The sequence below is a fragment of the Lactuca virosa genome, chromosome 9, assembly GCF_052849685.1.
Source record: "Lactuca virosa cultivar CGN04683 chromosome 9, Lactuca_virosa_CGN04683_v6, whole genome shotgun sequence".
In the NCBI taxonomy this organism is placed as follows: Eukaryota; Viridiplantae; Streptophyta; class Magnoliopsida; order Asterales; family Asteraceae; genus Lactuca; species Lactuca virosa.
In genome coordinates this window covers 14205672-14218165 of record NC_136434.1, presented here as the reverse complement: position 1 = coordinate 14218165, position 12494 = coordinate 14205672, and the positions used below count along the sequence as shown (strand labels likewise).

Genomic DNA, 12494 nt, shown 5'->3' with positions numbered 1-12494 from the left:
ATTTCTCCTCAAGAACACACCAATATCATCCTTTTTCATCTTATTCAAGTGTTAATCACTAGTTCTTCACAAGATATAGCAGGTATCCATTCTAGATCTTGTTATCATTCCAATAACACTCTTCAATCTTCTTATACTAGACAAAAATCATTTGATTTCACTAGTTTTCACAAAGAACACGCGAAGAACACGAAGAACACCCATTAGAAAACCTTTGAATCTTCTTAGCAACTTGCTTAGGATCATCAAGTGTTCATCATTCATCAAGAACCCAGGATCGTGAACCCTTCATGATCATGGGCCATGAACACCCCCTCCTAGCCGTGAACACTTATCAGATTCCAAATTAGCTTTTAACACTCCAATTTGTAAGTTATACTTACAAATTAATTCGGCTTCCAATCATTCTTATGAATATATTAGCTAATTGGATACATATATGTTATATAAATTACTATATAGGACTTGTTTTGCTACGGGATTTCACTTGTGGAGGTAAACATCCTCTAACAAATCATCAATCGAATCACCCTTTAGAAGGTGAGTTCATACCCCCCGTATTTTCATAGTTTTTATTGTTTTAAGAGAGGGGGGGGGGGGGAATACAAGTCTAACACAAGGATTTTGTGTTATTAAACAAATGGTTTCAAAATGGCTTACAAAATGGATTTCAGTTATTTTCTAAATAAACTTATATATATATATATATATATATATATATATATATATATATATATATATATAAGATTGAAAAGTTCGCTTAGGACTGATAACTCGATTTATCTCTTTTTCCTTGTTTGGATGTGGATTTAGGGTATCGGTTATTTGTCCTAATGTCGTTTAAATTTTAGTTATATATATTTGTATATGTATATAAATATAAAGGTTATTTCATTTCGTTTCAATACCCTTTGTAACATGTCGAGCAAGGGGTTGCATTCATGAACAATTAGTATCTATACAGAAAGTACATATAAATTATAATAGGTATAATTTATGATTCAAGAACACTAACTTACGATACAAGTATACTAGAGTACACTGTTTTACAAGAACATGGGTTGCAGTGTTTTACAAAAACATGAGTCATATTCAAAACTAAACAAGGATATACAGTTTACAAATACATTGCAAGTACGTCAAACAAGAAACATACTATCAATCATTTATTTCAGAATGATTGGGTTTTCATTACTATTATACACGTAACGTCTATATGATTTTTATGAGTCAACAGATTCAGGTTGTTTATTCATTTAAACAACATAGTTAAAGTCATGATATTATAACCAGAATCTCCATTCGGGGATCGAAACAAGTGTGTATAGATCTATATTGAGATTGACAACCCCGCACTCGGGCTACTAGCTATAGTCAGGCATACACGCCTATGAGTGACAATTGTTATCAACAGTGTAAACGCCTTCAAAGCGTTTGTTTCAGGTCATCTAGTCATAGTATGGTTATAATAACTCATTAAAAAGATATTAACAATATGGTTAGTGTATAATTAGCTAAAACATGAGTACATTTTCAAAGTATCAGTTTTACAATCATACGTTTTACAGAAGTACATTACAGTTTACAATAACAGTTGGTGGAGCCAGGCACACTTACATTTACAGGTTTTACAAAGGAATACAAACACAGAATATTGGTTTACAAACAGAACGGTTTTATAGGATTAAAACTACTTTTCATATACAACAGAAAATATAGGATTTTCTGGGAACAGTTTGCATATTCAAAGAACAGAAAATATGCTTTCAAAACATAAATACTTATGCACTCACTCAACTTTATGTTGATACTCTATTTTCAAATTACTCGTATTCTCAGGGAATCAGTAACAGGTACTCCCCGAGCTTTTGAGAAGATGATGCTGTTTTGAGTTAAGACTTCTATGTTTTACTATAACTCTTTTTGTGTCAATATACTTTGATTGAACACATGTATGAACTTATACTTTTTAGTATAATGGTTGTTTGTACTTTGATTATTATAATGCATGTGTTGTGATACTACAAATGAAGTCATCCACCCCCAGACGTTTCCGTCGTTTGGTTTGGGGGTGTGACAGTTTTGTTTAAACTAAACGTTAAAAGCTTGTAGTGCCAAACGAGGCTTTATGTTCATAACGAAGCATTTTGTCAAACACTAAAAGGTAGAAGCTCCTAAACGCTTTGTACCAAAAATGCCTAAAATAAACTATTCCTCGTCATGATCAACAAATCTTTCCAGCATCATTGGTAAATATGTTATCAATATAAAAGAATCGAAGTATGTTAAAATTATCAATAATTAAAGTTTATGAACACATACAACCTTTATAACAATCAAACCAACAAAAATAAAATTTAACCACAAAACAAGAATGAATGAAATTTGATACATCCTAATCCATTATGAGTTTATAATAACAATTCGGTTTTCTTGAAAAAAAACATAAACAACCCAAAAATGATGAGAATTCATGAAATAACCAAAAGTTAGGGTGTTTTAAGGAATTAACCATAGAATTTTGAGTTTCGAAAATGACCACGAGATCCGCAGAGGGGGCTCTGCGGATTCCTATAATCCTCTGAGGAACGATGCTCAGTACAGAGGAAATGACGTGACACCACTAAATGACAAAAAAAAATTGTGATTATAATGGTTGAGGTGACTCTGCCGATCCTGTGAACAACTCTGTGGATCGCTATAATCCTCTAAGGAACCACCAAAAACGGGGTAAAATCGAAAAAATTGCAGTCAACTACCAATTCCTCAGAGATATTATATATCCGCAGAGCCATCTCTGTGGGACCATTATAGCCAAGAATTTTTTTATCATTTAGTGGTGTCACGTCATTTCCTCAATACTGTGCATCGTTCCTCAGAGAATTAAATGGATTCATAGAGCCCTCTACAGATCTCGTGGTCATTTTTCAAAACTCTATTAATTCCTTAAAACAATCCCAAAATTTTTATTATTTCATGAATTTTCTCGAAAATGAATTTTCCTTAAAACTATTACCTTTCAATCCAAACTCCAAAGCACTCTATGACCCTATGGTCTAAATGAGGAATTGGACTCTCCTTGTAAAGATTTTGTTGTCGGATTATTTAAATTCAACTTAACATCAAGTATTTGTATTTGTATTGCAGCTTGAGGCCCATCATTAACATTATTCTTTTTTCTAGACTCCTTTTGTTTCCAGTCCATTATCACTTCCTTGGACCGATTCCAAGATGACGGAATCATTGGGATCCAAACCCTAATGCCTCTACTTACTATGCCGCTCCCGCCGCTCCCTTTCTTTTGTTCTCTCTCTGCAACAATGAAGTTTTGGGGTAAGAATCATATCTACAAGCTCTGTTAATTTGTCTTTGACGATGATACTGGTGACGGAAATCTTCACTTTCATTTACCTTAATGATATTCATCGTTTTCTTGTGGTTTGGGTCACAAGCTTTGTTTATTTATGTTTTATATCGATATTAGATGTTTCATGTATATGTTATTTCAATTGTATTATATTTGCTGGTTTATCGTCGTGGAATGCACCTTTATGTATCTCTTTTTGCTTGGCGAGGTTGTTTCAACCTGGTTGTTTGATTTTGTAAGAATATCTACAAGCTCTGTTAATTTGTCTTTTGACGATGATACTGGTGACGGAAATCTTCACTTTCTTTTACCATAACGATATTCATCGTTTACTTGTGGTTTGGGTCACAAGCTTTGTTTATTTATGTTTTATATCGATATTAGATGTTTCGTGTATATGTTATTTCAATTGTATTATATTTGCTGGTTTATCGTTGTGGAATGAACATTATTGTATCTATTTTTGCTTGGCGAGGTTGTTTCAACCTGGTTGTTTGATTTTGACTAAATTTCTGTTCTTTATTAGATATTTAAGTGTTTCTAAATTTAAATGTGTTATATTCATCTATCTTTCCCTGTTGGTAAGGAAGACTGTTAGCAACTAATAACCAGCCTAGAAGTTTGTTTTTAGGTAGCCTATGTGCGACTACATGTATATGAATTGAATGTGTTTTATGCTTGTGTAGTTATGTATGTGCATGTTACTTAATTAGCATGCCTTGTTTGAAACTGGGCAATAAGTTGGATCTATAAGATTGCGTTCAGCAGTGGTCTTCGCAGCTATGCTCTTGTTATGTTTCAAATATGATGATTGGTGTTGAACTGGTGTTTAAGGTTCACATTTACAACACCTTGATATCTTCAGGCTAAAAACTTAATGTGAAAATTACATGGATGGTTGTGTTCATATCAATTGTTTTTAACACTACTTTTCTCTTTTGTTTCACGATATGTGTACCCTTTTCTAAGTTGTGTACTTTTATTGTTTTCGTATTGTTTTGATTTAGGTTTGGAGGTTAAAAACGGTGAATCACATGATGTGATCCTTGGGAAAGGCAATATTTTGAAACTTTCACTGGTATAATTTTTGGATCAGTGGGATATACTTAATTTTCTGCTCTAACAATACAACTGACTAAAAGTCTTTGTACTCAGGCTTCCCTTGGAGAAATTAAGGAGGAGATAGAGGAATCCGTTTCTTTGAACATCATCGCTGATCGGAAAAAGATTGTAGTAGGAACCCTTCACTCTAAGAGGCAGCCACAACAATCATTTCAGTACTTGTTTAGCGAAGACTTTCGGATCTCTCACGACCGGAAACATGGCAGTGTTTACTTCTATGGAATCAAATTAGAAAGTTAGACCCTCCCAACTACGCATATGATAGTTTGGCTATATTTTTTCTTTCAGTCTCCATCTTTCTGAACTGTCTTCGATTAGTGTTTGTTAGGTGTTAGTTTCTTTTTGATTTGGACTTACTATTAGCAACAGTTTGGTAGTCTTAAAAAATGTTATTATTATATTGAATCTATATTTTGAAATAGTGAGATTTCTTTATATATATATATATATATATATATATATATATATATATATATATAGACACACATACACACACACTAGTAGCGTACTTGTGCGATGCGACAGCGCAAGATTGTTCCTTACGGCTGATAGTTTCAATGTGAGGAATAGTTTCTTTTTCGTTTCAGCCTTTTGGCGGGTTGTGTGTCAGATAATCATTCCTGGCGATTGGTTTCCTTTCGACGGGCATCAAATAGATTATGATCGGTGAATAGTTTCTTTTCGGTGAATAGTTTTCTTTTCGTGTTAGATAGTTTGTTTGAGCCTTTTGACGGATTCTTTAGTGTTGTATATTTCTTTTGGTATATGGTTTCTGGCTATGTACGTAGATGCGACGACAACAAATAGTTTCTTTCAGCGGTTAGTGTTCTATCGCTAAGCGGTTTCGGGATAAAAACTAAAGTACGTTGGTATTATGGACTCTTTTAGCTTCATAATTTTTAAGGTTGTAACAATAATTTTAATTTATTTGCCTCTTAATTTTTAAAGTAACTATAAATTTGTAAGATTCATTTTGATTTAGCGGCCTCTTAATTTTTCTATAAATTTATAGACTCTAGTCATCAACTTTCTTTGTAATTTTAATAGGATTTCTTTTATTTACATGGTTTTCTATTTTAATAACTTTTACAAATATATTTTTTTTGAAAAAAAATATATTATACAAATATTAATTTTGTTTAGTTGATAATTATGACACAAAAACTAATAATTGTTTTTAAAAAGATGTAATATTATACATAATATTATTTTTTGTTTAGGTGAAGAGAGCAAGCTCTTTTTTTTTATAAATATAAATTTTATATAACATAATGAAAATCCATTACATGTCTTGTCATATTGTAGAGGCTTCGTGCGTTCATTCAAGTAAAATTTAATACATGCATGCTGCACATAGGAGCTTCAGATTTGAGAGACCAAAATCCATATAGAGGTTCAATCCAACAAAACGTAAGTTATTTTTATAAAGTACATTGTGTATTGCTTATTCTAGTAAACGTTTCTTAGATTTCAGTCAACATCTTTTAGTTGTCATTAGAAACTGAATTATGAAAATTATGAAATAATGGTCACTAATGATGATTTAATAAACTCCATTGTCTAGATGGCTTTTTTTGAACGACTGGATATTATTATAACTATAGAAAACAACCAGCAGGAAGCTGGACCAGTTACAATAAATAGACATACAAAAGATAAAAAACAGCCTAGTTCATAATATCACCAAAACACAAGGTGTTAATATAAATATCACTTAAAGATGAAAAGTTGTGGCCAATTGAGGGGATTCCCAAGAGGTAGCAGCAACAAGCCCTTATTCCAAGGATGAGCAACCAAGCCATCGGATAAAAAAAAAATTTAGTGATCTGCCTCACCAAACTCAACAGCAGCAGCATGTACTTTTAGACAGCAACCAAGGGTTACACGGTTTGGACCAAAATACCCCTGACATATTTTCTTTAGTGATCTGCCTCACCAAACTCAGCAGCAGCAGCATGTACTTTTAGACAGCAACCAAGGGTTACACGGTTTGGACCAAAATACCCCTGACATATTTTCTTGAGTATTCCTGCCATTTGAATTTCTTTTGTTTGCATACCACGTGACTAATTTGTTTCCAACCAACTAACCCATGATGGGTTGAAGCCTAGGTTATGGACTCCAAAGGCAAAATGGTCAAGAGTTGACAACACCAGAGCTTGTAGACATTAAATGGGATCAAGATCAGCAAACTATGCCTTAAAACCATGAGCTTTTACACGCCAGCAACATCATACCGTGGCATTTCACTACGAGCAGATTATTACATAATAGATTCACAACAGATTCCTTGTAAATATCTATGAAACTTATAATCGGATTGATTGTCAACTTTGTAGATCCTGCACAAAGAGGAAAAAACACACGCCAAGAAGTACCCCCTCGCCCAAAATAACACCATACAGAGAAAGAAATAAAAGAAGACACGAAAGAATTAATAAAACAATTTTGTTTTCTTTTATTTTTTGATTATCAATAAAAAGTAAATTAAAGTTGTTCTATGTCCCATATTCAACATAGGATGTGATAAAAAGTAAATCAAAATACCTCAATGATGTACGCATTATGTGTTCATCACTTCATCCTCCTGAAGAGCACTTACAACAAGATAAGCATCTTCAAGGGCTTTTACCAGCAAAAAGGCAAATATCACCTACAGGTCAAGATAGATATTATTTTTTCTTTTGATCTAAAACCATTTACAAAAACTACACACGTCACAACAGAGAAAAAAGAGAATTACACAAGTCAATATACAGATTATTACATGCTTTTCCATGTAAGTGGCTTGTTTATCTGATTTTTTATTCCTTGGTTTTGATTTGGTTATTCCTTCAACTACCACCACAGTAAAAAAATGCCCAATAGCTTCCTGTAATAGAAACAGAAGAACTCTTTAGACCTAGGTTATTTTTACTCTTTATTAAAGTGTAATGTTTAAAGATTTACCGCATTATCCTTGATCTTGGATAGGGGTGTCCACAACTTTCTGTCTCCAATCAACTAAACCTCATCATTCTTTATATATATCCAAGCTTTTCAAGTTTTCCCCTGTTTTTATCTGAAGCATTGAAGGATTAAGGGATAAATATAAAAAATAGCAACGTACACCCCTTTAGTGATCATGTTAATGAATTTCTATATATGTAACAAAAAATAGTGTTATAAAATGGCACATTTTGTTTTGAAGTCCAACCTTGAATGGATGCATCTGATTTCCATAATTGGATACTGCACAACCACGAAATCAAATAAAAGCATCAAGATTTATTGACAAAGGCTTACTAGTAACTCATATGTTTTAGCATAATTAGGTCATCAGTAACTTATCTTCAACTACATCATCATTAATTTGAAACACAAACAAAAACATCAAGATTGGTTTACAAAATAAATAAACAAAACAATATTGGTTTTACCTAAACGCAAACTATTATTAAAATCAATGTATCTTTCAAGTTAAAAGACACAACCTTTCGTGGTGGTTTGTGCATGAAGGTAGGTTGGATCTACCCGTTCCATACTCACGACTCATGAATCTTCGGATTGAAAACAAACATCTGTCATATTCAACATAAATTCAATATTTATAAATCAAAATAGATTATGAGAGTAGGTGAGTCAATATCATAAGTTGCAACCTCATATACAAGGGGTTGCATAAAATCTTACATGGATATAATCGTATACTGTAAGGTAGGATGTTATTATATAGCAATTTTCGGATTTGGTTTTTTAAAGAGTGACATACAAACCAATCATTTTTGTTCTTTCAAACAAATACAAGTACCATTTAAAGTATGATGATATTTCTTACTTTGTATTTACAAAGGAAGAAATAGGATCATATAGACTAAAATGAAAGTACAATGCCATTTCTATGGGTAAAAAAGTTTCATAAATACATGATTTACTTATAAGTTTGAATTTTATAATGATCTCATGTAAAAAACAACTTTAGCAAATATGTGAAGAGTTTAAAAAAAGGCCAACTACCTTCAATAAGTATTTCTATAACATTCAATCACACCCTTTCATCAGATCTAAAAAAATAAACATAAACTTTGAAGTTAATAATGAAGGAAAATATATATCTAATTTAATTGAAGTTAAATAAACACTAATAATTAATACCTAAATAACATAAAACTTTGTTGGTGCAAATATGATATCATGCCTTCTTGATCTGCCTGCAATTCAAATACACAATAGAAGAATAAATCACAAAATCAGAATATTTATGTGTAAAATCGAACTAATAAGGGGAACATAGAAGCAAAAATGCAATAAAAATAACAACATAGGATATAATGGTTCGTTAAAAAAAACACAATAAACAGAAATATAACCTGTAAATATTCTAAAACACGAAGTAAAATCGGAGGTTTGTTCATCATCCATGGGATGGTACGGTCCATATTTTTGAACCTAAAAAAATGTGGTTCTTCAACATTCTTGAGAAGAAAAACCTTAAATCAAACCAACTAAAAAAACGAACATTTGTCTTGTTTGTTCGGCACACTCTTGTCTTGTTTGTTCCACAACCTTTTCAGTACCTTCATCCTGCCATTTATCCAAAATATCACTGAATTAAAGGAAATCATAACAATTTAAAAAAAAAAATTACTTGTACCTTTGGCAGTGTCTTTGATGGATCATTCATGTGCTTAAGTACAAGAGACAGATAATCGAGACACGGGGTCGACCTACACCAGTTGACCAAAATCATCATCCATAAAACTGTTTACACTTCAGTAAAAACTAAAACTCAATTAACGTATTAAGAAACTATACATTACCTGCCCAAATTGAATTGTAGATAAGCTAAAAGATGAACATGAGCATCTTCAAGAAGCCTATGATTCTTTCCCATGGTAGAGTTCTTTCCAAGCCACCCCCAAATCTGTTAAAGTTTCGTTCACCCTAGAAGTTGACAGCACCTTCAACTTTTGCTACAAGAACCTTCAGTCTAATACTTCAGAAACAGATACACACAAAGTCATAAAACAATAGCTGAAGACCTTTGTGGTCGTGAAGATAGAGATAGAGAAAGAGCTATGCGTTCGCGAATAGAGAGAGAGAGATAGAGAGAGAAGCATTAAATATTGATTACTATTGAAATCGTACCATTAAATGGCAATTGATTAAGGCCTTTCTTAGAGAGAAAATCGGTGGTGGTTGTGATAGCTGTTCAGTGGCAGTGCAGACGGTGGTGGTGGATGCTCGGAAATTCCATAGTTAGGGTTTCTTTGATAGAGTAATAGAGAGAGACAGAGAGAAGAAAGAGGTGTTGGTAGAGAGGAGAATGAAGTACAAGACTACCGGTTCTTAGTGGGATTCATTGCTTGAGATACCGGAAAATTGGGGGCGGAAGTGATGTGACAAACTAAGAGGCGAAAAAAAGATCGTAAGTTCTTCCAATTTGAATGCGTCTCCCACTGAATCTTGGATTGACCGATTAAATTAGGTGAAGATGAAGAGCAGGATCGATATATGCCACATTTAAGGATATTTGTTGTGCGTATTTGTATAAAAAACGTTTCAAATTTTGAATGAACCGTGAATTAAGGGAAAGAGATGGGATTTATAAAGATTAAAGAGCGTGGGATAAAATTTAATATTATTTTATTATTGATTAGTTATACTATTAGCTTAATGGTTTGGACGTCTTAAAAAAATATTATTATTTTATTCAATCTATTTTTAGAAATAGTAAGATTTCATATATATATATATATATATATATATATATATATATATATATATATATATATATATATATATATATATATATATATATATATATAGAGCAATGATCATTTGATAACTCATAGTTTCCCGAGAACCTGATAACTAAATATATATATATATATATATATATATATATATATAGAGAGAGAGAGAGAGAGAGAGAGCAATGATCATTTGATAACTCATAGTTTCCCGAGAACCTGATAACTAAAAGTGGAACTTTGGATCAAAAAATGGATGGCCAAGATGCATAATGGCATTTTTGTGAATAAGTGGAAAAATAAAGGGACGGGGGCATAGAAATTAAATGGGATTAGGGGCATTTTAGGGTTATAGAAATTAATACCTTACACACATGTCTGATTACCATTCCTCATCATATATCTCTCTCTCTCTCTCTCTCTCTCTCTCTCTCTCTTCTCCCTCCCACGTCTCCTATATCTCCACCGTATCTCTTCCCTTCCATTGATCGTCACCGCCCTCCCTCAATCAAACACCTCTACCTCCGACTTCGTCGTCATCCTCACCGCCCTTTTGTGTTCCCTAATTTGTGTCCTCGGTCTCGTCGCAGTCGCTCGCTCCACCTGGATCCGTCGGATCTCCGACATAGTCTCCTGCACCAAAGAAACAATGGTGGAGAAATTCCCCGACTGCACTATCTACTTGACGAAATTCGTCTCTGGTGATGAGCTCAGATCATTGCCAAGGTTCGGATATGGTTTCCATGTCATGTGCTTTGACACTTGGTTCAGATCTCACTCCCCCTGTTCGTCTTGTCGCCATATCTTATTAGCATCGCTGAGATGTAAGAATTAAGGTGAAGTTCCTGTGGATGAATCCACTGCAGCTCAAACAAATTCTTCAATCAATAGGTTTTTTCCTTAATTTGAAAAGTACCATTTGATTCATTTCAATTTGTAGTTAGGTTTAGAACTATACAGTAATTAATCAGGTGAAAAATTACTGTTTTATTTAGTTCATCGAAAGTGAGGTCTGTTATTTAGTTCATCGAAAGTGAGATCTTACTATTTCATCAATGATTATGTTGAATTTTGTTGTTTTTTTGTGTTAATTCATTTGATTATCAATTAGAGATAAGTTTGAAATTGTGTTGAACTAGTTGAACTTTCCAGAACCGTTAATTGAGTTTATTTTGGGGGGAATTAGTTAGTGTTTTTGTAATTAAGCTTGTAATTAACTTGTTATTGGAATTTGTGTAACATCCCAAAATTCAAGACCAAAAAATTTCATTTTTAATTAATTAAAACCACTTAGTAACTTGCTTAAAACATTGAAAAGCATTCTAGATAAAATAATTATCAGAGTTCTAATCCCAAAGATCATATAATGTGGAAAACATAGTGTGATGCGCTGCGATCACCCCGAGCTCCTTCCTTTGAAAACATAAGTACCTGGAACAAAAGTTGAAAGCTGTAAGCACGAAGCTTGGTGAGTTCCCCAGATACCACATACCATACATATTAACTGATCCATACATGCCATACATGACCATGAGTCATACATATATCATAACCAAATAAGGTGTTATGTGCCACACATAGTCTTACCATTATGCCACGGGCCGCCACGTGGTCTTTCTTGCCAAGTCGGGGGCCATCCCCTGGGTTTTACAGAAAAGTGCCAAGAGCCACCTCCTGGTCTTCCATGCAAGCATCACAAAGACAACTAGCATACATATACTACTCTACTCGACTAATCAACAAACAGTGTGCCAGGAGCCACCTCCTAGTCTTTCATACATAATAGCATACAGTGTGCCAGAAGCCACCTCTGTCTTTCATACATGTTGCCTAAGGCTAACCCCTGGGTCTTCCTAACATACATAATAACATACTGTGTGCCAGGAGCCGCCTCCTGGTCTTTCATGCACACTCCCTAGGGCTAACCCCCATGTCTTCCTATCATACATAAACTAAATGGGCCGACATTGGTGCCTTAGACCCATACAAACAGTGAGGAGACTCACCTCACACTGCTGAAGTCCCGCGGATAAAGCTGTGCCTTCTGGCTGACAGATTCTCGAATATGTCAACATCAAAATAACACCCAATTAATAAGTGGGTTCCAACACATAACCATATGTACATACTTGGGGTAAATACTACTTTACCCCAAGCTTAGCATTATTCAAGCCCAAGGCCCAATCCATAGGCCCAAAAGTCAACTATGAGTCAAAGCACAACATATGGCCCAATTTTCCAAATTGGGCCCAAACCTTTACATGGTCTTATCC

General features: G+C 33.6%; 1 protein-coding gene and 1 long non-coding RNA gene across 5 annotated transcripts; one reads left to right on the top strand and one right to left on the bottom strand.

The window, feature by feature from the left end:
- Window positions 1–3168: 3168 nt before the first annotated feature.
- Window positions 3169–5809, top strand: LOC145136473 (uncharacterized). Its single transcript, XR_013720481.1, has 4 exons — window positions 3169–3333; window positions 4375–4445; window positions 4523–5350; window positions 5795–5809. It is a non-coding gene; the product is annotated as an uncharacterized LOC145136473 (long non-coding RNA).
- A 237-nt stretch (window positions 5810–6046) lies between these two features.
- On the bottom strand, window positions 6047–10030 carry LOC145136471 (uncharacterized). Of its 4 annotated transcripts, XR_013720480.1 has the most exons (11): window positions 9617–10030; window positions 9289–9464; window positions 9123–9195; window positions 8839–9074; window positions 8624–8679; window positions 8486–8532; window positions 7963–8049; window positions 7686–7720; window positions 7439–7550; window positions 7257–7361; window positions 6047–7142 (listed from the first exon to the last, which is right to left on the bottom strand). XR_013720480.1 is itself a non-coding variant. In XM_079070606.1 (9 exons), the coding sequence occupies exons 2-7, from the start codon at window positions 9360–9362 to the stop codon at window positions 8514–8516; spliced, it is 366 nt and encodes a 121-aa protein (XP_078926732.1). In that variant the 5' UTR covers window positions 9363–9464; window positions 9617–10030; the 3' UTR covers window positions 7686–7720; window positions 7963–8049; window positions 8486–8513. The 4 variants fall into 4 exon arrangements, 3 of the variants coding, with proteins under 3 accessions (XP_078926732.1, XP_078926733.1, XP_078926734.1); XM_079070606.1 differs by lacking the exons at window positions 6047–7142; window positions 7257–7361; window positions 7439–7550 and having other exon boundaries at window positions 8839–8917; window positions 8988–9052; XM_079070607.1 differs by lacking the exons at window positions 6047–7142; window positions 7257–7361; window positions 7439–7550 and having other exon boundaries at window positions 8839–8917; window positions 8988–9052; window positions 9289–9458.
- Between the last annotated feature and the right edge of the window lie 2464 nt (window positions 10031–12494).